The sequence below is a fragment of the Trachurus trachurus genome (assembly GCF_905171665.1).
Source record: "Trachurus trachurus genome assembly, chromosome: 13".
Classification (NCBI taxonomy): Eukaryota; Metazoa; Chordata; class Actinopteri; order Carangiformes; family Carangidae; genus Trachurus; species Trachurus trachurus.
In genome coordinates, this window is record NC_139892.1 from 5,481,185 (window position 1) to 5,505,009 (window position 23,825).

Sequence of the window (23,825 nt, forward strand, 5' to 3'; positions counted from 1 at the left end):
GGACAATTTCGCATTTCGGGGCTTCAATACAAGACGGACATTACATACGAGCAGCATGGAGGTATTTGGATGTTTTTTGGTGTGTCTTTTTGTTACGAAGACAGTTGGTATCCATTTGCAACCGTCATATGGACATGCACTGCTACGCCGAGACCCCCTGTAACTCAGAGAAGCCACGGAGGACTTCTGCCAGCCCTTAGTCAACATGAGGGTGAGTAGATAATGAGTGAAATTTCAATTTTGGGTGAACTATCCCTTTAAAAGTCTCTCCTCCAGCGAGCAGCTCTGCATGTTCCCTGGACACCAAGGTCAGACGGCCGTGGGTCGCAGCAGACGGGCCGTCATGTGACTGATACATAATTCATTTATCAGTGGTTCACATGATGATTCTGAGATTCTATTAAAACTCTCACAGACTGAGACTGGACACAGACACACACACACACACACACACACACACACACACACACAAACACACTCTTATTGGTGGAATATCTAGTAGTAATAATAGTGTATAAGCTGCTCATCACAACCTGCAACAAGTCTGGAGCCTCAGTGGCCTCATCCTGCTGCACACTGTGGAAGTGGAACGACTGGAAATAACCAGCTCAAGATGCTGCATTAGAGCAGCAGCAGCTCTGCTTCAAGTACCTGAAAGTCTGTTAATCAGGGCCAATCAACAGGCCACACACACACACACACACACACACACACACACACACACACACACACACACACACACAGAGTTGTACTACATCTGTGGGGACCTGTCAATAACACACTCCACCTCTGAGCCACTCATCCAAACCTGAACCGTCACGACTGCACGAGCTAAAACCAGCTGAGGGTCCAGCAGCTCCTCATATGTAGGCTGTAGTAACACACACACACACACACACACCTGAGCTCACATATCCAATGCAGCTGCAGCCAAACACAATCAGGACGTCTTAAAGGAGCTGCACCTCCCCCACCTGATTATATACACATAATATATTACTATTTATAGAGAGGCTGCTACTTCACTTAATATTCAACCTAAAATGTCCATCATATATTTATATTTCTATATTTGGAAGCTGTTAATACAACAAAATGCGTTTGAAAAATAATGTTTCTTTTTTTTTTATCTGAATGAAAAAATTATGAACTGAAAATGAACATTTTTTTTTTTTTCAAGATTGATTTATTTCTGATCGGTTCATTAGTTCTGAGAGATTCTTTAATTTACAGAAACCGTCTAATTCTATGAACGTTCTTCTTTTCAGTCGTAAATTTAAAACGTTTTTTAGTTTGTTTCAGATTTGATATTTTATTACTTTTACTAATTATCTACTTAGACATGTCATTTGTGTATCCTGAATGTATATTTTATATATACATGCAATATGTTCTTTTTGCTTGTCTATATAGTAAATGAGGTATCTATACCTCAATATATTTAAATAAAGGTCAATGGACATTTAAGTAAATAAAAAATGTTTTGTTTTTTGTTTTTTTCTTCAATAAGTTTCAGGCCTGACTCTGTGTCAGTGTTCGTTTTAAGATCCAAAACCAAAATCTTAAAATCAACATTATATTTACATATGTTAATCTTTCTGCTCAATTTATAAAATATATATATATATTTTTTTTTTACTTTTTTTTGTCAGATATTTACATGTAAAATGTCTGAATCTGTTCCAGTGTCATAGACCTTCACTAGAAACCACAATCCCATTCAGCTCCATTGTGCCCTGGACAAATATTATTAAAAAGAAAAAAGAAAAATCTGTGCAGGTAATTGCAACAATATCTTTTTACTGTTATTGTTGATAAATGTTTTTATTTCTCCTACAATGGTAAAAAAAAAAAGAGGCCGATGTAAACAGCTGTATAGAAGCATCAAACTTCACTATAGGGGGATTATAAATGAGGATTATACAAAACAAATATGTTTGTAATCCTGCGACAATGGCCACAATAAAATAAAGATAAAGTGTCTCCCGCTGCCTGAATGAGTCGACCGGGTGAAATCCCAAGTTCAAGTGCGTCCAAAAGAAATAAAGAGCACGCACCGCAATCCACTCTCTGAATGTTCTCCTTGTTTCCTCTGTTGCCTTAATAGATGAGTGACAGCCGCGTAACATAAAGGAATGAAAAGGAGGTGGAGGGGGAGGGGGTCGGCGTGGAGGAGGAGGGGGGGCGGAGACAAAGAAAACAAGGCGGACATCAAAGGTTGGAATAAAAGGTGGAGGAGGATGGAGAGGAGGCTGAAAGCAGCGGAAAGAGACGCTGAGTGTTTGGGTGCAGTCGTTTAGATCATTAACGTGAAACTCTGAGTTTCATTAGTCCTGCAAAAACCTCCGAGACCTCCGCTCCGCCCCGCCCGCCAACAATGCTGCACGACCTTCAGAGTGGAGGGGGGGGGGCTGAGACCATTACACAAACCTGTCCTTCATTTCCCTCTGTCGTCAGACTCACAGACGTCTGAGCGAGGCCTCCACCTCCTCCTCCCCCCCAGGGCCTGAAAGCCCTTCACCTCTCAGAGCAAAAAAAAATGTATAAATATATACATACAGTGAGGGTTACAAAGGGGCAGAAAATTTCCGGTAAATTTCCAGAAACTTTCCATGGGAAGTTAAAGGGACAACGAGGAGTTTCTCCATCGGCAGAACGAAAAATTCCGCGGCAACAAAAAAGTCTCATATTAATGTGGATGAATCTACGTTACCCACACTTGTTAATGGGCCCATTTTCGATAAATATATCGTTTTGTCTCTATCATTATTTTGTTATTATTAGTGGTGGTAGAAATGCTGGGCGAGCCGACCAGCATTTCTTTACTTTCGGTTTCGTGGCGAGTCATGAGAATAACGCCGCCGAATCTCCGTTTATGGTCGGAACTACGACGGTATGTGATCGTCTTCCAACCTCTGACTTTAATTCTTGATGAATGAAAACATGAGTCTGTTTTGCGCCGGTCAAAGAATTTCACGGTGCGCGCGGAGGCTCATAAATGTAGTGTGAAAACGCTTCGCTTTTCCAAAACTCCTCGTTGTCCCTTTAAGATGGGGAATTTTGGAAATATTCCAAATTGGAAATTTTCCATGGGAATTATTGGGAATTTATTGGAATGAACTAGAAATTGTGGGTAATTTAAACAAACTGTATCGTATCCAAACATGAATGTAAATATTTTGTTTTTTCATAAGCAGACATCCATATAATACAATTAAAAAACATGACATTTCAACAGATGTATTTGTGAGTAAAACTTTATCAAGTTTTAATTCTTGTATGAACAATCAATTCTTTTACTGAACAACTAAAACATGAATGTTGGGAAAGAAACTACTCCTCAACAGCCCTGCAGTAAGCAAGTGTAACAGTATACTTAAATCTGGTTGTTTCAGCCAAGATTATGCTACAATATATTTTTCCTAACTATATTTAAGTTCCCTGTTAAGGGAACGGATTTATTCCCGTTTATTCCCATATACGTATTCCAGTTAATTCCCATGGAAAGTTTCCAAGTTTGAAAGTTCCCAGAATTTTGCAACCCTACGTACTGTACATGAAGCTGAAACGGCGTCTTCAACTGCAACTTTATTTATACGGTTCAGGGGGTCGCCACTATTTGTAGTAAAGTCTTTTTACTTTTCCCCCCGAACCGTCTCTGTGACAGATAAAGAGTCGCTGCTGCTGCTGCTGCTGCTGCTGGTGGAACAGGTGCGGTCACATGGTGAGGTCACGTCGCACTGTCAATCAAGGCCGAGGCCCCCCCCCCCCCAGACTGCCGACTGTCTGCAACCCACACACACACAGACACACACAGACGCACAGACAGACATACACACAGACAGACGCTGACAGCGAAGACGAGTTGGCGTGAAACGTGTTGGAGATCACGTCCTGGCAGAAGACGATACGTGAAGAGACACCGCTGATGTCTGACACTCCGACACACACACACACACACACACACAGAGGCAGTTTGTTGTAAATGTGTGTGTGTGGGTTTGAGTGGACGTGGACATAAGTTTTGAACTACACATGTAAGTTAGAGTCACGCTAACTCTGCTACAATACACTGAAAATAAAATAAAATAAAATAAAACACGGCCATGAAAGTTTGTATAAAATGTTTGAGTTAAAGCTCTAATCAATGAATATGAAACAGAAACATATTGAAAAAGGATCAGAATTGATCAGTTTTAACAGATTTAACAGCTCTATATTAGAAATGCTGATCCATAAGAAACATATTTGTGGGTTTAAGAACCAAAAACAAGGAGGCTTTAAGTTTCTCTACTGATTGGCTGACTGTTTTCTGAGTCGTCTAATAAAAAATAGAGCAGATTTCAGAATAAAACACTCAGAGAAACCAAATCCTGTACATGTAAGCTGTTGGATGGATGGTGGGTCCAGGTTTATACCGTATGGAGCTTTAATACAAACATCTACCTTTATACTGTATGGAGCTTTAACACAAACATCTACCTTTATACTGTATGGAGCTTTAATACAAACATCTACCTTTATACTGTATGGAGCTTTAACACAAACATCTACCTTTATACTGTATGGAGCTTTAATACAAACATCTACCTTTATACTGTATGGAGCTTTAACACAAACATCTACCTTTATACTGTATGGAGCTTTAAGTTTAAAGGTGATTGTTAAGTAAATTAAACTAAATAAACTTATTTTACCTCAAAATTAACTCGTCAAATTGGCCTGAAATACAGATGTGCCGTTAAACGTATAAAATGTGTTTTTATAAACTGTATTTCAACCTCCTCTGTGACTGATTTTAGTCTCATTTGCTGCTTCATTGTGAAACAAATTTGATATTTAATCTGATCGAACGACAACAACAACAACGTCGTTGCCGGCGGCGCTGACGCTCGGTGTGTGAGTGACAGCAGCAGGTGAAACGAAAAAAAAAAAAAACACTTGTGTGAAAGTGAATTTCTTTGCTGTTGTTTTCATAAACCGAGCGGCGGAGCAGACGTATGCAAAACCAGCGCAGCGAGGGCGGGTCGGCCTCCGCCTACGGCTGCAGGCCGTCGGGCCTTTTGTGCATCTACACAAACACTGTGTGTGTGTGTGTGTGTGTGTGTCTGTGTCAGGTTCAGGAGTCTGGCTTCAGTCACCTGTCGAGACGTCGCTCAGGTGTGAGAGCTTCGTCTTGAGTCGTTAACAAAAGAAAACAGGTGGAGGAGGTAGACAGGTGATGAGACAGACGGAGAGACGGAGAGACGGAGAGACGGAGAGACGGCGCTGGACGGAGCGAGCCAGGCTGTGATTTGATTAATGAGCGGGGCGTGATGCGACACATGACATCGCCATGGAAAGAAGATCCATCAATGCAAATCCAGCGCCAAAAATTCACACTGTCACCTGACCCTTTAATCCGACCGTCTCCCTCTCCGTCCCTCCGTCCGTCCGTCCCTGTCTCAACAAGCATTTGCATCCTCTTTCTCGCTCCAAGCCTCTTGGCTTCATTTCCTCCGTCCTCACGCCGTCTCATGTTTCCTCTATTTAGACGCGATTTGCATCCGGTTCAAGCAGCAGCAGCAGCAGCAGCAGCAGCAGCAGCAGCAGCAGCAGCAGCAGCAGCAGCAGCAGCAGCAGCAGCAGCAGCAGCAGCAGCAGCAGCAGCAGCAGCAGCAGCAGCAGCAGCAGCAGCAGCAGCAGGCAGCGGCGGCGGCGGCGGCGAGGACGAGCTGCCAGGACGGGCCGGTGTGTCCACACAGACACCGAGACGTCCTCTGTGCCAGAACCATTCAAATGAGACGCAGGCGGCCGACACAGTGAGTGAGACGCCTGAACGTTGACCTTACAGCATGATGGATGGATGGATGAGGAGGAGGAGGAGGAGGGAGGAGGAAGAAGAGACGGAGGGAAAGAAGGAGGAGGAAGAGGAAGAGGAGAAAGTGGAGAATGAGGAAGAGGATGAGAAGTAGGAGTAAGAAGAGAAGGAGGGAAAGGATGAAGAGGAGGAGAAGGAGGAAGAGGAGGCCAAAAGAAGAAGAAAAAGAGGAGGAAGAGAAGGAGATGATGAAGAAGAGAAGGCAGAGGAGGAGGAGGAGGAGGAGGAGAAAGAGGAAGAGAGGGAAAGAGGAGGAGGAGGAAGGGGGAGAGGAGGAGAGGAGGAAAAGGAGAAAGTGGAGAAGGAGGAGGAAGAGGATGAGAGGTAGGAGGAAGAAGAGATGATGAAGAGAAGGAACAGGCCCAGGAGGAGGAGAAAGAGGAAGAGGGCGAAGAGGAGGTCAAAAGAAGAAGAAAAAGAGGAGGAAGAGGAGATGATGAAGAGAAGGAAAAGGCGCAGGGGGAAGAAGATGAAGAGGGGGAAGAGGATGAGGAGTAGGAAGAAGAGGAGGATGAGGAGTAGGAAGAAGAGGAGGAAAAGGAGATGAGGAAGAGGAGGAGGAAGAGGAGACCTGAGTTCATCTTCAGGTTTAAAACCAGTAAAATGAGTTTGAACTTTCTCAGACGTCTGTGTTTATGATGTCACACTGATGACATCATCACCCCTCATTATAATATTAACTAAATTATGACAAAATAATAAAGTAGAAAACGTCTGAGTTTCTGTTTCTAGGTTACTGATCCTTATTGTTACTGTTATTATATCTTCATCTACCCCCTTTTTTTTCTCCTCTGGTGTGTTTAAAGTGAACATTTGTTTTGTTTTTTTTGGTATAATTGAAAATAAATGAGCGTTAAAGTCGATTTAACTCACTAAATTATTATTATCATTAATCAACTATTATTAAAGTTATTATTATCATTATGACTAATGAGCTGCAGGACAAAAGCAGCTTTTTATCAGTCTGATACTTCCTGGTTTAAATCAGTCGTCCTCACTTCCTTCCACTCATTCCTGGACAGACTGAGTTTCCCAGACATGTTAAAGGACGGAGGGAGTAAAGGAGGAGAGAATGAAGGGAGGAAGGAAGGAGGGAAGGAGTGTAGCTGCTCTGCCATCCCAGATCCCTGAAGCATCATCATTAAAACACTCGACTTGACTTCCACAGGAACGAAGGAGGAAGGAGAGGGTGAGAGGAAAAAACAGGAGGGGAGGAAGGAGAGATGGATGGAGGAGGAGGGGAGGGTTGAACACAAAGGGGAAAAAGAAAAGAAAAGAAGGAGAAGAAGGAGGAGGAGGAGGAGGAGGAGCGGGGATCCCCCACTGGACAGAGTAAAAACAAATTAACAGAGTCCTTATAAAACACAGATGCTGCAAAGAAAATAAACTGAGCAAGATTTACTGTTGCTCAGGAAACGAGTGGAAAACACATCAGCTCCTCCTCCTCCTCCTCCTCTTCCTCTCTCTCAGGTAACGGGACCGACTACACCTCCTCTTCTTTCTTCCTCCTCCTCCTCCTCTTCTTTCTTCCTCCTCCTCCATCTTCCTCCTCCTTCCTCCTCCTCCTCTTCTTTCTTCCTCCTCCTCCTTCTTCCTCCTCCTCTTCTTTCTTCCTCCTCCTCCTCTTTCTCCCTCCTCCTCCTCCTCCTCCTCCTCTTTCTTCTTCCTCCTCCTCCTCCTCCTCCTCCTCCTCAGTGGGAGCAGAGGGACGAGGTCAGGTCGGCCTGTGTGAACATGGCTTCCTGCCCGCTCTCCCTCCGACTCGCAGAGCGTTCGTTTTTATTAACGGACATATTTGGGAACATTTTTCGAAACGATGTGCGTTTACGTTTTTATTGATGTTTCTCATGTCGTGAGCTAAAAAAAAAAAGAAAAACCTAACGCTGACAACAACAACAGCAGCCGCCGCCGCCGCCAAGCTAAACTCCCAGGACAGGAGCAGCTTTCTAATTCAGTCAGAGAGTAACACACTGTATATGGACAACAAGCTCAGAGCTGTGCGTGTGTGTGTGTGTGTGTGTCTGTGTGTGTGTGTGGTAATGAGCAGGAAGAAGCAGCAGCAGCAGCAGCCCAACACAAAGAAGCAGAACATGTCTACACACATACATACATATACACACTACACTACACACACAAACAAGCAAACATAATCATGAGAAAACAGAACGAACGCAAACATGAGACTCTAACACACACGCACACACACATATGTACGCACACACACACACACAGGCTGAAATCAGATCTACAAGTTTACAGCATGTCAGTATTTACAAGGCTTCATCAGACAGGACTGAGTCGCCAGCAGGAGGGGGGGGGGGGGGGCAGACAGCTCCACTGGATCAGATGACACACACACACACACACACACACTCCAACCATATGTGTGCGTGTGTAGAAGTGTGTGTGTGTGTGTTGTGTAGCCATCATCTGATTCGGGTCAAGGAGCTCGTACCTCTGAGTGAAGAGGAGACGGGTTACGGCCTCTGATTGGACGTTTCAGAAAGAAGAAGGAGAAGAAGGGGGGGGGGGGGGGGGGGCTAAGTGTGTGTGTGTGTTGTGCACAAACACACACACACATAGTGAACACATTTCCAAACCAATTTAGAGAGAGAGAGTGAGCGAGCATCAGACAGACAGGACGAGACATTAGATCGTTTTACTGACTAAAGTGAAAAATACATAAGAAAAGAAACACATGGATCATAAATTATATTTTATAATCAGCTGGAAAGTGATTCACTAATGGAAAAACAAAGATGTAAAATTATTATTTTCCACTATAAAACAATAACAGGAACTTTTTTTTTAAACTTTACATGTGAAGTGAAGATGTGTATTTCTGTTGCAGGTGTAAAACTACGGCATTCACAAAGCAAGCAACTGAAAAGTTGTACAAGTATGTCTCAGTTTAAGAATATGTTTAAAAAAAAGAAAAGATAAGCGCCTACAGAAAAGAAGGAGAAGAAAGAGAAAAAGAAGGGAAAAAAGAAAAGATAGATAGACGAGTGGTGTCCACTGCTATTTTGATTGTTTGTTTTATACTATTATATGTTTCATCATCTTTAATTTTTTGAAATAAAGTATAATATTGGTGTTGATACTAAGCCAATGTAATTAGGGGCAGGTACTATAAGTTTTTCTTCATCCTGCTTCTTTTCATTTATGGTGACTATGTGTACATTATGTAAATATATGTGCAACCATGTGTAGTATGTAAACCATGAATGGAATAAATCAAAATGAATTGAAATCAAAAAGTTTTGTTTCCTTAAATTTAGTTTTTCTGATCTTGAATTTTATATAATATCTTTAATTAAAACTGAAAATAAATAATGATAGTTACATTTTTATTGAGATTTTTTTTTCAGGCCCACTTTTTTTGTTTTTTTGTTGTTCTGTTTTAAATTTGACCAGCTTGTTTCTTTCTTTTTAAAACCTAATTACTAATTCTGATTATAAATAAACTGCTAAGACGTGTGTGTGTGTGTGTGTGTGTGTGTGTGTGTGTGTGTGTGTGTGTGTGTGTGTGTGTGTGTGTGTGTGTGTGTGTGTGTGTTATTGTGTTATCGTAGTGAATTATGCCACATGGTAAACAGATGTCGGCAACACGAAAAAGTACAGACCTGTGATTAATTAATGTAACGAGTCATTCAATGTTTTTATCAAAGACAAAATCAAACGATGTGATTTTCTGACGCAGCAACAATTTACATGTGTGTGTGTGTGTGTGTGTGTGTGTGTGTGTGTGTCCTGTGTCATGTTTCTTCTCCACATCAACAAGAGCATTTGTTCTTTTCTTTGATGAGATTTTTGTTTTCTTAATTATTTCCACTTCCTCCTGCATCCACACACACACACACACACACACACACACACACACACACACACACAGATCCAGTTTTTGATGTCTCTATTTCAGAACGGACACTGATCTAAATGCTGATTGGCTGACAGCTCAGGGCCCGGTACCGAAGCCCTGACGCTCTGATCCCAGTTCAGTCGTCACAGATTCAACAGAATACCAGAATAAACAAATGTCACATGACACACGCACACACACACACACACTGAGATGTCTCGTGTGTAAACAGCGAGTAAACAAACACGTGGACTGTTCTTTTCAAAATAAAATGACGTAGGACGCAGCGTTAAGGTTGCAGTGTGTAGGCTACAATGTGTTGGTTGCAGCTTGTAGGTCGCAGTGTGTAGGCTACAATGTGTTGGTTGCAGCTTGTATGTCGCAGTGTGTAGGCTACAATGTGTTGGTTGCAGCTTGTAGATCACAGTGTGTAGGCTACAATGTGTCGGTTGCAGCTTGTAGGTCACAGTGTGTAGGCTACAATGTGTCGGTTGCAGCTTGTAGGTCGCAGTGTGTAGGCTACAATGTCGGTTGCAGCTTGTAGGTCGCAGTGTGTAGGCTACAATGTGTTGGTTGCAGCTTGTAGGTCGCAGTGTGTCGGCTACAATGTGTTGGTTGCAGCTTGTAGATCACAGTGTGTAGGCTACAATGTGTTGGTTGCAGCTTGTAGGTCACAGTGTGTAGGCTACAATGTGTTGGTTGCAGCTTGTATGTCGCAGTGTGTAGGCTACAATGTGTTGGTTGCAGCTTGTAGGTCACAGTGTGTAGGCTACAATGTGTTGGTTGCAGCTTGTATGTCGCAGTGTGTAGGCTACAATGTGTTGGTTGCAGCTTGTAGGTCACAGTGTGTAGGCTACAATGTGTTGGTTGCACCTTGTAGGTCGCAGTGTGTCGGCTACAATGTGTTGGTTGCAGCTTGTAGGTTTCAGTGTGTAGGCTACAATGTGTTGGTTGCAGCTTGTAGGTCGCAGTGTGTAGGCTACAATGTGTAGTTTACAGCTTGTACGTCACAGTGTGTAGGCTACAATGTGTTGGTTGCAGCTTGTAGGTCGAGGCTACAATGTGTTGGTTGCAGCTTGTAGATCAGTGTGTAGGCTACAATGTGTTGGTTGCAGCTTGTAGATCACAGTGTGTAGGCTACAATGTGTTAGTTGCAGCTTGTAGATCACAGTGTGTAGGCTACAATGTGTTGGTTGCAGCTTGTAGGTCGCAGTGTGTAGGCTACAATGTGTTGGTTGCAGTTTGTAGATCACAGTGTGTAGGCTACAATGTCGGTTGCAGCTTGTAGGTCGCAGTGTGTAGGCTACAATGTGTTGGTTGCAGCTTGTAGGTCGCAGTGTGTAGGCTACAATGTGTTGGTTGCAGCTTGTAGGTCGCAGTGTGTAGGCTACAATGTGTCGGTTGCAGCTTGTAGGTCGCAGTGTGTAGGCTACAATGTCGGTTGCAGCTTGTAGGTCGCAGTGTGTTGGCTACAATGTGTTGGTTGCAGCTTGTAGGTCGCAGTGTGTAGGCTACAATGTGTTGGTTGCAGCTTGTAGGTCACAGTGTGTAGGCTACAATGTGTTGGTTGCAGCTTGTAGGTCACAGTGTGTAGGCTACAATGTGTTGGTTGCAGCTTGTAGGTCACAGTGTGTAGGCTACAATGTGTTGGTTGCAGCTTGTAGGTCACAGTGTGTAGGCTACAATGTGTTGGTTGCAGCTTGTAGGTCACAGTGTGTAGGCTACAATGTGTTGGTTGCAGCTTGTAGGTCACAGTGTGTAGGCTACAATGTGTTGGTTGCAGCTTGTAGGTCACAGTGTGTAGGCTACAATGTGTTGGTTGCAGCTTGTAGGTCGCAGTGTGTCGGCTACAATGTGTTGGTTGCAGCTTGTAGATCACAGTGTGTAGGCTACAATGTGTCGGTTGCAGCTTGTAGGTCACAGTGTGTAGGCTACAATGTGTAGGTTGCAGCTTGTATGTCGCAGTGTGTCGGCTACAATGTGTTGGTTGCAGCTTGTAGATCACAGTGTGTAGGCTACAATGTGTTGGTTGCAGCTTGTAGGTCACAGTGTGTAGGCTACAATGTGTTGGTTGCAGCTTGTAGGTTTCAATGTGTAGGCTACAATGTGTTGGTTGCAGCTTGTAGGTTGCAGTGTGTAGGCTACAATGTGTTGGTTGCAGCTTGTAGGTTGCAGTGTGTAGGCCACAGTGTGTCGGTCACAGTGTGTAGGCCACAGTGTGTCGGTCACAGTGTGTAGGCTACAATGTGTAGGTTGCAGCTTGTAGATCACAGTGTGCAGGCCACAGTGTGTAGGTCACAGTGTGTAATTAACAGTGTAGGTCACAGTGTGTAATTTACAGTGTAGGTCACAGTGTGTAGGTCACAGTGTGTAGGCTACAATGTGTAGGTCACAGTGTGTAGTTTACAGTGTAGGTCACAGTGTGTAGGTCACAGTGTGTAGGCCACAGTGTAGGTCACAGTGTGTAGTTTACAGTGTAGGTCACAGCGTGTAGTTTACAGTGTAGGTCACAGTGTGTAGTTTACAGTGTAGGTCACAGTGTGTAGTTTACAGTGTAGGTCACAGTGTGTAGTTTACAGTGTAGGTCACAGTGTGTAGGTCACAGTGTGTAGGCCACAGTGTAGGTCACAGTGTGTAGTTTACAGTGTAGGTCACAGCGTGTAGTTTACAGTGTAGGTCACAGTGTATAGTGGTGACCCTCCCATGTGCCTGATGGTGGTGAACAGAGCTGAGGGTCTGGAGCTGCAGCAGCCATGTGGAGCCTCTGAGTGTGTGACAATAGAAGCTCTCGGCTCCGACACACAGCAGCAGCAGCAGCAGCAGCAGCAGCAGCAGCAGCAGCAGCAGCAGCAGCAGCAGCAGCAGCAGCAATAAGCTGAAAGCCACAAGTTCGTCTGTGTGGAATGGCAGGCCGGCTTTATTTCTTTATCTCTACCTTACAATTTTGCAAATCAAATAATGATGAGTGCAGCGGCGAGCGCCCGGTGTTAAGAGGGTTTAGTGGTTGTGGAGATTGAGTTATTAGGGTTCGTATAAAAAAAACAATAAAAAAACAGCGGTGGAGTCGGCCAAGATACATATTCCTCACACTGTGTATTTTTGGTCGCTTTAAAAGCCTGGAAAATACAGGGACGGCTAATTCTCAGGGTAAACAGCTTGTTCGATTGCTCTGTGGTTTCTGCTGCTTTGACTGAGCCGAGCCGAACCGGGCCGAGCCGGGCAGAGCCGAGCCGGGCCGAGCCGACCGCAGGCAGAGGGAGAGGAGGACCGGCTTCACCTCTCCCACTTCCTGTTGGTCTGAAGGTGAAATCAGATCAGACGCCGATGGCTTCAAACCTTCAGCTATACAGCTCAGAAATAAATCCAAGACCCCTTATCAGTTCAAAAACATCCTCCTCCCCCCTCCTCCTCCTCCTTCTCCGTCCTGTTGCCACGACAACAGAGAAACTTCTCAAACTGCCTCTCTTTAAAAAAGAAAAACAAACTCCAAATGAGACCGAGAGTCGTTTCAGCCGGAGGAAGTGACCATTCATAAAAAACACACCAAAGAAATTACCCAGCTTTCTGTGTGTATGTGTGTGTGTTGTTACAAGTCCTTTCCTCTCTCTCTCTCTAAGTGTGTGTGTGTGTGTGTGTGTGTGTGTGTGTGTGTGTGTGTGTGTGTGTGTGTGTGTGTGTGTGTGTGTGTGTGCGCTCCGCCCTCTCCTCCCCGGCGCTGCTGGGAATCCTGACCACACAGCTCCACACGGAGGACGAGCGAGGAACTAAAGTCCCACTGTCCACACACGGACGGACACATGAGACACATCACGTCTGTGTTTGTCCATGGAAACACTTTATATTTTATTTATCTTTTTAACTTTTCATTGAGAGAAAGTGTGAATGTTTTCATCACACTATCACACTGTGTTGCAGCGTCTTCTACTTCATTTAATTGAAGTTATTTATAGTTTAACAGTAAAATGTTGAGTCTGAAAATGTAATGTTGTGTGTTTTTAAATGGTGAGTTGTGTTTGTGCTGCTTTATTTCATAAAATGTCAGAAGTTTTTTTTTATTTATTTTTTTTTTTATTTAAGTTAAATTAGGGATCGACATATATTATTATCTTTTCTTTCAGGGCCCACGACGATTACTAGTAATGAAGGAAACTGATAAATGATATTCATTTGGAGAAAAAATTAACATTTTGGTGTCAAAATTTAGAATAACACACCAGTAAACCGTTTTATATTTGTTTTTTGTACACTGTAAAAACACTGTGATAAAAAAAAGATGCCATATCTTTATATAATAACACAGATCAGAGCCGAAGGAGTGCGTTTTAAAATATTCATATATTCATCATCTGATTTAAGGTTATAATAAATCCTGCTGCTTCAGTGTCTCCTGTTTGTCCTGTTGTGCTCGTATTTTCTCTGACGTGGACGATAAACATAAACACACCCACACACACTCAGTCTATATGTGTGTGTGTGTGTGTGTGAGTCAGTTGTGTGGTCACCTGTGTGATGTCAGAGGTCACAGTGATGATGTCAGAGACACAGAAGTGGAAAAAACAGAGTGAAGTTAAAAAAAGAAAGAGAGAAACATGACGACTGTTTACAGCGAGGGTGAGAGGAACACGCTAACCTAACGCTGTGTGTGTGTCTGTGTCTTCAGGAGACACTGAAGCAGCAGGATTTATTATAACTTTAAATCAAATAAAACATAATCGAATGATGAAAACGTCACCACGTTCAGACAGAACCTATATTCAATAATCAACAAAATAATATATTTTAAAACGCGCTCCTTCGGCTCTGATCTGTGTTATTCTACAAAAATGTAACGTCTTTTTTTTTAATCACAGTGTTTTTACAGTGTAAAAAACAAACATAACACAGTTTTCTGTATTCAGTCGAATCCCAGGTGTGTTATTCTGATTTTCGACACCAACATGTTCACTCTTGTGTGTGTGTGTGTGTGTGTCTGTGTGTGTTCACGGTCCGGGCCTGTAACTGTTTAACTTACAGTAACGATACTGTCAGAGACGAGGTCAGGACGAGGCCGCGTTCGTACGTGTCACACGCCACGGTGGTGATGAGGTAATTTTCCCTTGGCGTTTTTGGGAGCTCCGTGTGGCGTTGGCGGTGTTTTTCACCACAGCACGATGACTGACGAGAGGAGGAGGAGGGGGTGTAGAGGGGGACGGAGGCGAGATAAAACAAAAAAGTCCAGAACCCAAATAAGCAGCCGTCAGCCTCTAATAGCAGAGAGGAAGTGTCCCTTTATCAACAAGTGAATTAACAGTTTCCCGTCACACCTTGTTTTCTGCCTCCCCCTCAGTCTCTGAACCAGAGCCAGGACCCACTGCCCCCCCCCCCCCCCCCCCTCAGCCCCCCTCAGCCCCCCTCACCCCCTCCTCACCCGTCGGCTGGCTGGGTCGGACCACCGGGGCTCCTGCTCGCTGAGGAAACAAATCTGTTGCTCTGACTAACTAACAGTCTGCTGTTGATGCTGCTGCACCACCAGCGCCTTGTATACACACACATACACACACACATACATACAACAACAAGGCGTGTTGAAAAACCCCATATGTGATGTCATGGCCGCCACAAGAGAGAGAGAGAGAGATTAAAGCTCCACGTCCTGCAGAGACCACGCAGATCTGATCCCAGGTCAGAGAAGACGATGGTGCAGTTTAAGGCAACGCACTAACAGGTTAAACACATTGTTATTTCATGCACTGATACATTTAGAGATTTTGCGCTATTTTGCTTCCTTTTCATGTTTTATTGTCGAAAGAAATGGTAGAAAATCCACATTAAGGTTTAATTTTTTTTTTCATTTTTCTCTTTTGTCGTTAGATTTCTCCTAAATCCACCAGGAGTTAGTCTGACCCATGTCATGTCCGGTGTCGGTGTAAAGCTCTCTCTCTCATGAACAATGATGTCATTTCCTTTGTGTCAGCAACAAATCGTAAAAGTACGATTGACATCAACAATCCATGTAATTTTACAGTCCAAGTCTTTAAAGGCCGTTTTCTCAGAATTAGTTTTTCAGACTCACTAGAAATCTCCACTTCAGCAGCACTTACAGACACCAAACCTTCCAGTTTCTTCCAGTTTCTATATTCTGAAGGTTTTTACAGAGGGAATTGTTGATATATCATTCACAGCCTCATTTATACAACATTTTATTACTAAAAACATGGAGAAACCTGATTTTTTAGGGCTGGTAACAGCATTTTCTCATTTACAGAGTGATTAAAAGAGATATCCAAAATCACCTCTGTAAAAACTTCTGACTCTAATATCTCAACAAAATAAAACAAGAAAGTAACTTTATCCATTATTCAGATTTCTGTTCTGGAAATATATGCAAATTAGCACATATTTAATTAGATATTGCCTCATTTACATATTTAAACATTACATTTGAGAAAACTTGTAATACAAAAAATAACTGTCTTAATGTGAGTGATAAACTTGGGAAGTTTCATGGTGATATCTGTTAGTTTAAACGTTTACCCTATTCACCTGTAGTGCAGCCTCAGCATCACCTCAGATGACGATGCATCGATCACACAGAGGGAGGAGGGAGAGGGGAGGGGGTGGGCGGGGGAAACGTACAGTACGGTGGCGACAGCGACAGCGACGTAAATAGCCGCCCCAGACTGTTTCACAGTGACAAGACGACGGCCGAGCGCAGCAGCCTCTATTTTTAGGCGGCGGCCTGGAGGATGTGTACTTTTCTACAGTTCCTTCCCCAAAATCAATGCTGTCCTCCGCTGGCGACAATCACACAGCAGCTGTTGTGGCTACCGCCGCCGCCGCCGCCACCGCCGCCTCTCCCTCTCCCTCGGCCTGGAGAGAGAGAGAGACAACACCTCCTCTGCTCCCGCTCGGACCCAAACTTCACACCCTGCTCCACAAAAACAGGCGGAAGTCCAAACACAAAAGCAACAAAAAGAAAAGTGACGGAGACGAAAAAAAACCAACAACGGGCACAAAACACAAACGATGGAGGTTTTATCAACGCTGGTGTGTGTGTGTGTCTATATTTACATGTGGCAGGATGCGCTGCAGCCAATTCGTCTTCTAAATAACAGACAGCAGGAGCCCAGTGTGACCTCTGACCTCTGCTGAACTGTATGTGACCCAGCGCTCAGACCTGCTGCTGCTGTATCAGAAACTCTTCAGCATCGTTCACCTTCACTGATGTTTCTCCTTCTTCTTTTCTGACCAGAAATTAAATAAATTGACCCTTTGCTGGCCTTCTGATTGGTCTGCTGATCCACCAATCAGAGCGCTTCTCCCTATGTCACGTGTTGCGCAGCATTCTAAGGTTGGACAACCCTGGGATGAAACCCTATGAAACTAGATAGGTAGACAGCAATTAAATTTTTTCAGCAAAAACTACTTTATAATTTTTCAATATGGTTAAAATGTGCCTGAGGCTCCTGCAATAGCGACTCACGATATCCAAAACGTATTCCCAGAGTCATTTTTATCCCATTCCCCAAACCCAAGACATCAATAAACATACTCAGCCTATGTATATAACATACTTATAAAACGGAAAGGTGAAATCCGGCAATCTGATTGGTTGTTAACCGTGGTATAATGAGCATAATATACCACGGCTACCATTCTAAAGCCTTATCACAGCGTAGGCTATCACTCCGCCTCAGGCGCGTATGACTGGTATGAATGGAAGTCACATGACAACGGACTGTTGCAGTCCGTAGCAAAAGACAGTTGATGTTTTTACGATGTTAAAAATGGACTAAAGTAGTTGAATTGACATGTTTAAGGTGAACTTTCACCTCCAGGGAGGGTTAAAGGGATAGTTCAACATTTTGGCAAATTGGCCCATTGCCATAATCGCTATAGTCATAGCAGTAGGTTCATTACCTTTAATTGTAGGTGTAAGCTATTTTCAGTACGGCGGAGCGCAGCAGCTGGCTGCTCAGAGCTACGCTATGGAGGCTAATGGAATTTCTTGGTTTCCCTCATTAAACTCATCAAATTCAACATCCCAAAACTCCACAGCGCTTTTGTAGACAAGTTGTGACCTGCACAATCACCACGCTATGAGATAATGACGGAACGATACGAAACGGAGCCGTTTTCGAGGTAAATACAGGGTAAATACGGAGACTGCTTGCTGAAAAACTGTCCCTGAACGCAACGCGCATCAGCGGTTTTGTATGAATTTACCTCGAAAACGGCTCCGTTTCGTATCGTTCCGTCATTATCTCATAGCGTGGTGGTTGTGCAGCTCACAACTTGTCTACAAAAGCGCTGTGGAGTTTTGGGATTTTGTATTTGATGAGTTTGATGAGGGAAACCAAGAAATTCCCTTAGCCTCCATAGCGTAGCTCTGAGCAGCCTGCTGCTGCGCTCCGCTGTACTAAAAATAGCTTACACCTACAATTAAAGGTAACGAACCTACTGCTATGACTATAGCAATTATGGCAATGGGCCAATTTGCCAAAATGTTGAACTATCCCTTTAACAATGGTAGAGGGGATTGAGCAGTGACTTTCACCTGAAAAAAAGACGAGGAAAAGACGAGATGCAGAGCTACTTGGAGCTAACGTCTGGAGAGGTGGGAATATTTTTTTCACAGTGAGGCTATTTTATTGGATAATATGTATTTCTGGTTGAATAAAACTACATGAAATTGATTGCGTATCCCTCTTTCATATTGTCATTATTGGTAACCGTTTTATAAAAGCAATATATCACGACAGGCCGTGGTATATGCTCATTATACCACGGCTAAGGGCCGTTGTTCGGCCCGACGCGAAGCGGAGGGACGACAACCTAACAACCTGACAAGCTAACAACCTGACAAGCTAACACTTATTCTAACCAGGCTGGGACTGGTCCAACGATGCGTACATGAACTGATGAAGCCTCTTGGATGAGAGGTGATACGCCTTCCTAGACAAATAACCAAGTCCAGTTGCTTTCGATTTAAATTTCCTTTGAGATACTATGACCTGGACAAATGAGAATATGCACAGGCTTTCAGACTTCAAGAATAAAGTAATACATTTACGAGAATAAAGTCGTAAATTTATGACTTTCGAAGTTTGTGACTTTTTTATTTGTCAATGTGGCCCTAATACTCCGTCGTAATCATGTACGATACTGAATAAACATGTTTCTTTTTCTATTTCTACGTTCAACACAGTTTCATTAACGATGTCAATAACAGTGTTTCTTATTCATTAATAAAAGTGATGTTAATGTAAATATTACGGAGCAAAAGTAGGAAAATTAAACCGCCGTGTTAACAAATATCATAAATAAACTGTGTGTGTGACATGTGGTCATTATTATTATTATTATTATTATAATAACTATTCTGTCTCTTATTGTTTCCAGTGTGACAGAGTGAACCTGGTCCTGAGGTCTGTTGTGAGTTAACAACTGGATAAAAGTGTGTGTGTATGTGTGTGTGTGTGTGTGTGTGTGTGTGTGTGTGTGTGTGTGTGTGTGTGTGTGTGTGTGTGTGTGTGTGTGTGTGTGTGTGTGTGTGTGTGTGTGTGTGTGTGTGTGTGTGTGTATGTGTGTGTCAATTTTGCGGCCGAGGTACTGGAGCGTCCGTGATGTGATGTGATGTGAAGTGAAGTGATCGCCGGTTCGATCCCCGCCCACCGAGGCCTCCGGGTCCTGGCTGACTAATTGTTGACAGGTGGCCTTAATGCGCCGCTTTGAAACCAAAGTGTGATTTACGAGGGCGCTCCCACTGAGACCCCGGCTTTCAGCGCCGCTACTACAAACTTATCTCTTCACCGCCCCCCCCCCCCCCCCCCACCTCCTCCTCCTCCTCCTTTATTCCTCCTCTTCTCTTCTATCTCATCTCTCCTTCGTTTTTCTCAATTGCACCTCATTACTCCACTCGCTCACTTTCACCTCCTCCGACACTTTGATGTTGCCGTCGCTCTCCGTCTGTCAGCGACGCTGCTGCACGCTCCAAAGGAATGTGTGTGTCTGTGTGTGTGTGTGTGTGTGTCTAGACATTGAGGAGGAACAGCAACAGGAAGGAGAGAGGAAGTGGACCTGACACCAGAACCTCAGAGCTTCGTCAGAATAAACCAAAGAAACCAAACCAAAAACAAACACTTCACACCATCAATGTGATCGATCACAAAGACTCAACAGGTCTCACCCTCCTCTTCTTCCTCCTCCTCCTCCTCATCACGCTTGTCGACTTCCTGCGTCTCCATCTCAGCAGGTTTCATCTTAGCAAAACAACTGTAGCGACATCGACTGAAACTCTGACAGCCAATCAAAACACACCTGAGCTCAAACCAGGAAGTAAATCAGCACGATAATAATCTACAGGCTGAAATTATTACTGTCACATAGAGAAGTGATAAACACACAGAGGAGAAAGAGGAGGAGGAGGAGGAGGAGGAGGAGGAGGAGGAGGAGGAGGAGGAGGATGGATGTGATCAGTTTACTAATTCTGATTTAGATTTATTCATTATTATTATGATAAATAAAAAGCAAATCTGTCACTTTATTAATGTTGCAGGTCGTAGTTAATAATTATAAATCAATAAATGTGAAAATATAACAAAATAAAATATTAAGTCTGTAAAGTTGTGACTGTGATGTCAAAGTCATAGTTTTACGAGAATATCGCCTCATTGTACGAGAATAAAGTTACTGATGGGAAAAAGCGGGAATTTTATGAGTAAAAGTCGAACATTTACGAGAAAAAAGTGGCAATTTTATAGAATGAAGTTGTTGCTCCTGCTGCAATCGTGTTATATAACACTTCTTAAAATGTTTTTTGTGTTCATCTTTCTTTCTTTTTTGTGTCATTGTTGTGTGAGCTACTGGACTAATTTGAATTTCCCTCCTAGGGATGAATAAAGTATTCTCTACTCTAACAGGAAAAAGTGGCAAAATAAAATATAAAATCTGTAAAGTCGTGACTGTGATGTGAGTTTGGATCTTACACTTTGGTCTTAAAATATAATTGTTGTTATATTTCCATTGATGCTGAGACAGGAAGTGGCCTAAACTCTGACAGGTAGGCGTGGCTTAAACACGACAGGTGACATGGCTCCGCCCCCTTTCTCTGCCGTCTCGACAGTGGTATATGGAAACTGGGAAACTGATCACACAGCTGCCTCCTCCACCCTCACTCCCCCCCACCCCAGGGAACTTTATTTTGAAGGGTCACAGGTCTGGTTTCCCCTGAGTTATGTAAAACTGATCAGTTCCTGGTCTCCGGCTTCTGTGAAGTGTTTGTCTCTGGACCGACATGGGCCCGGCTGCAGTCAGCCAATCACAGCTCAGGAGGGAGGAGGGGGGGGTCAGAGGGTGTGTGTGTGTGTGTGTGTGTTGGGCGGGGGGGGGGGGTTGTTCCTGGAAACCTGTGATTAATGAGAACTGTGATATTTTACACTGAGCAACACCTCTGGGGTCAAGCAGTGCAGCTGACACAGTGTGTGTGTTTGTCAGTGTGTATCTGTGTCAGCTGGGGACACACACACACACAGACAGACAGAGAGTGTGTGTGTGTGCCTGCGACGCTGTTTGACAAACAAGGGAGACAAGGTTGTGGCAGAGAGATCAGAGTCCCAGGAAAAGAGCTACTGACATGATACCAGACACACACACACACACACACACACCTGTCCAGGTCTCTCACACACACACACACACACACACACACACACACACACACACACACACACAGATCTTGACCTTTGACCTTTGTCCACTAAATTAACTGGTCCTCAGGTCTAAATGAATGATTTTCACCAAGTCTGACGAGGTTCAGTGAAGGCATCACTGAGACGAGCAGCAGCATTATTATAGTTACACTACACTGTAAAACCTCAAAATCTTTCCAAGAATATTTGTCTCATTTCTAGTCAAAACTAATCTCTTTCCACATAAAATAAGACTCATCACCTAAAAATTAACTTGTTTACAACCTTTATCCAATGAGGAGAGAGAACTGCATAAAGGGGCGGTCCTCTCTGTGTGTGCAGCCAAGGGATGCGCATGAATGTGGTGACGTAGGGACGAGGGCAGGGACTGCTAACTCCATCGGTTGAGAGGAAGTTAGCCAAAACCACCGGATCGCTTACTTCTGCTTTAAGTAGAATTTGATTTGTTTTGACTAGAAATAAGACAAATATTCTTGGAAAGATATTTGAGTTTTTGCAGTCTACAAACTAAAACCAGCAGTGAAAAAATAATTTACTAAACTGAAATAAAAATTTCAAAAAGGAGAACTACATCCAAACTCCAGTGAGCAATGATAAACTCAGGCCCTGTTTAGACGACAACGCTCGCAGATGAAAACGCCAAAATATTTCATCGGATGTGTGAAACGCAAAAAAGTGAAACCACCCTCCAGAGTGAAAATCTTAAAAACGCTCCGCCGTTGCGTCCCCATATAAAGGGAGAAAACGCAAAAAGTCTGCTCCGATTGCTCTGACCTGATGAGGGCACGGAGGGCAGCGTTGCGATGGCCGGCGTGCAGCCTGTCGGAAATCAAGAAGAAGAAGAAGAATACACAGGCGTCCAGACTTGGTGGTGTTGTGTGTTGTGTGGCACGCTGCCACCTCGGCGCCTGGCGTGCATACAACACTGAATTCCACAGACTTTTGCGTCACCGTATGCACTCAGATTTCCACCCCAAAAACACTCGTCTAAATACGAAATAAAAAGTGAGAACGCAACGCCACTTTTGTGTTTTCTGTTCAGAATGTTTCCGTGTAAACGTAGCCTGATGTAAAGTAAAGTAGAGTCAGATAACATCAACTTAGTTGTAGTTTTCTTAGCGATGTCTAAAGCTGCAGGAAGAAAACGCCACAGCTCAATATAGGACGACTTGGAGTACTAAAGACTAAGACTAAATAAAAACTAAAACTACATAAAAACAAGTCAATTCCTCAACAATAACAACTAAACTGAAACTAAAGTGTCCTCACCGTGCAGCGGAGACCCCGAGGGGCTGCTGGACAGGCCTGGGATGGGGCTGCAGCGGCCCCCGATGCCTCCTCCTCCGCCCAGGATGCAGCCGCCTCCTCCGATGACTCCGCCCCCGCCGCCGCCGCCGCCCAGCGCCGCCGCCCGGTTCAGCTCCTGCTCGATCTCCTCCAGGCCGGCGCTCTTCTGGAAGCGCGACATGCGGTTGACGACCCGCGGCGACATGTGCGTGCGGGCGCAGGGCGCGCCGCCGTACGGGTTGATGGGGAAGACGTGCGTGGTGCCGCGCAGCGTGCTGACGGCCACCCAGCGGCTGTCGGGGCTGAAGCACATGTCCTGGACCTGGACGGAGACACAGAGACACAGCAAGGACATGACGGTTCAGTGTTGGAGTTCAAAATAACCACAAATACATAAAAGACGAGTCGCAGCTTCACCTGGTTTTAAAGGACGACTCAAACCCGTTGTTCATATGAATCAGCTACGAATGATTATCAGGGCCACAGTGAGAAAAATTTTTTTCACAGACTTTGAGAAACTCATAGTTTTACGAGAATATCACATCATTGTATGAGAATAAAGTGGCGATTTTATGAGTAAAAGTTGTAAATTTACAAGAAAAAAGTGGCAATTTTATGAGAATAAAGTCATAAACTTACAGGAAAAAGTAGAAATTTTATGGTAAAAGTTGTAAATTTACGAGAAAAAGTAGAAATTTTACGAGTAAAAGTTGTAAACTTACAGGGAAAAGTAGAAATTTTATGAGTAAAAGTCGTAAATTTACGAGAAAAGTTGCACTTTTATAAGAAAAGTTGTAAACTTACGGAGAAAGTAGAAATTTTACGAGTAAAAGTTGCTAACTTACGGGGAAAAGTGGCAATTTTATGAGAATCAAGTTGTAAATTTACGAGAAAAAGTATACATTTTACGAGTAAAAGTCATAAATTTACGGGAAAAAGTGGCAATTTTATGAGAATAAAGTCGTAAGCTTACGGGAAAAGTGGGTATATAAATGAGCAAAAAGTCAAGAGGAAAAAAAAGTCAAGTAAAAGTCAAGAGAAAAAAGTGATAATTGTACCAGCGAGTAGATACGGTTCTGCTCTGGTTCTTTCTGTGGATTAGAGGCATTTTCTTGCGTATTCTTTT

At 43.6% G+C, this 23,825-nt stretch overlaps 1 protein-coding gene across 1 annotated transcript in view; it reads right to left on the minus strand.

Annotated features, from left to right (window-relative positions):
- Nucleotides 1-23,825, minus strand: part of bcas3 (BCAS3 microtubule associated cell migration factor) — a 430,682-nt gene that overhangs the window by 306,443 nt on the left and 100,414 nt on the right. Inside the window, exon 15 of the mRNA XM_083984996.1 lies at nucleotides 22,682-23,021. Within this exon, the coding sequence (XP_083841122.1) occupies nucleotides 22,682-23,021 (340 nt within the window). The remainder of the gene's footprint in view (nucleotides 1-22,681; nucleotides 23,022-23,825) is intronic.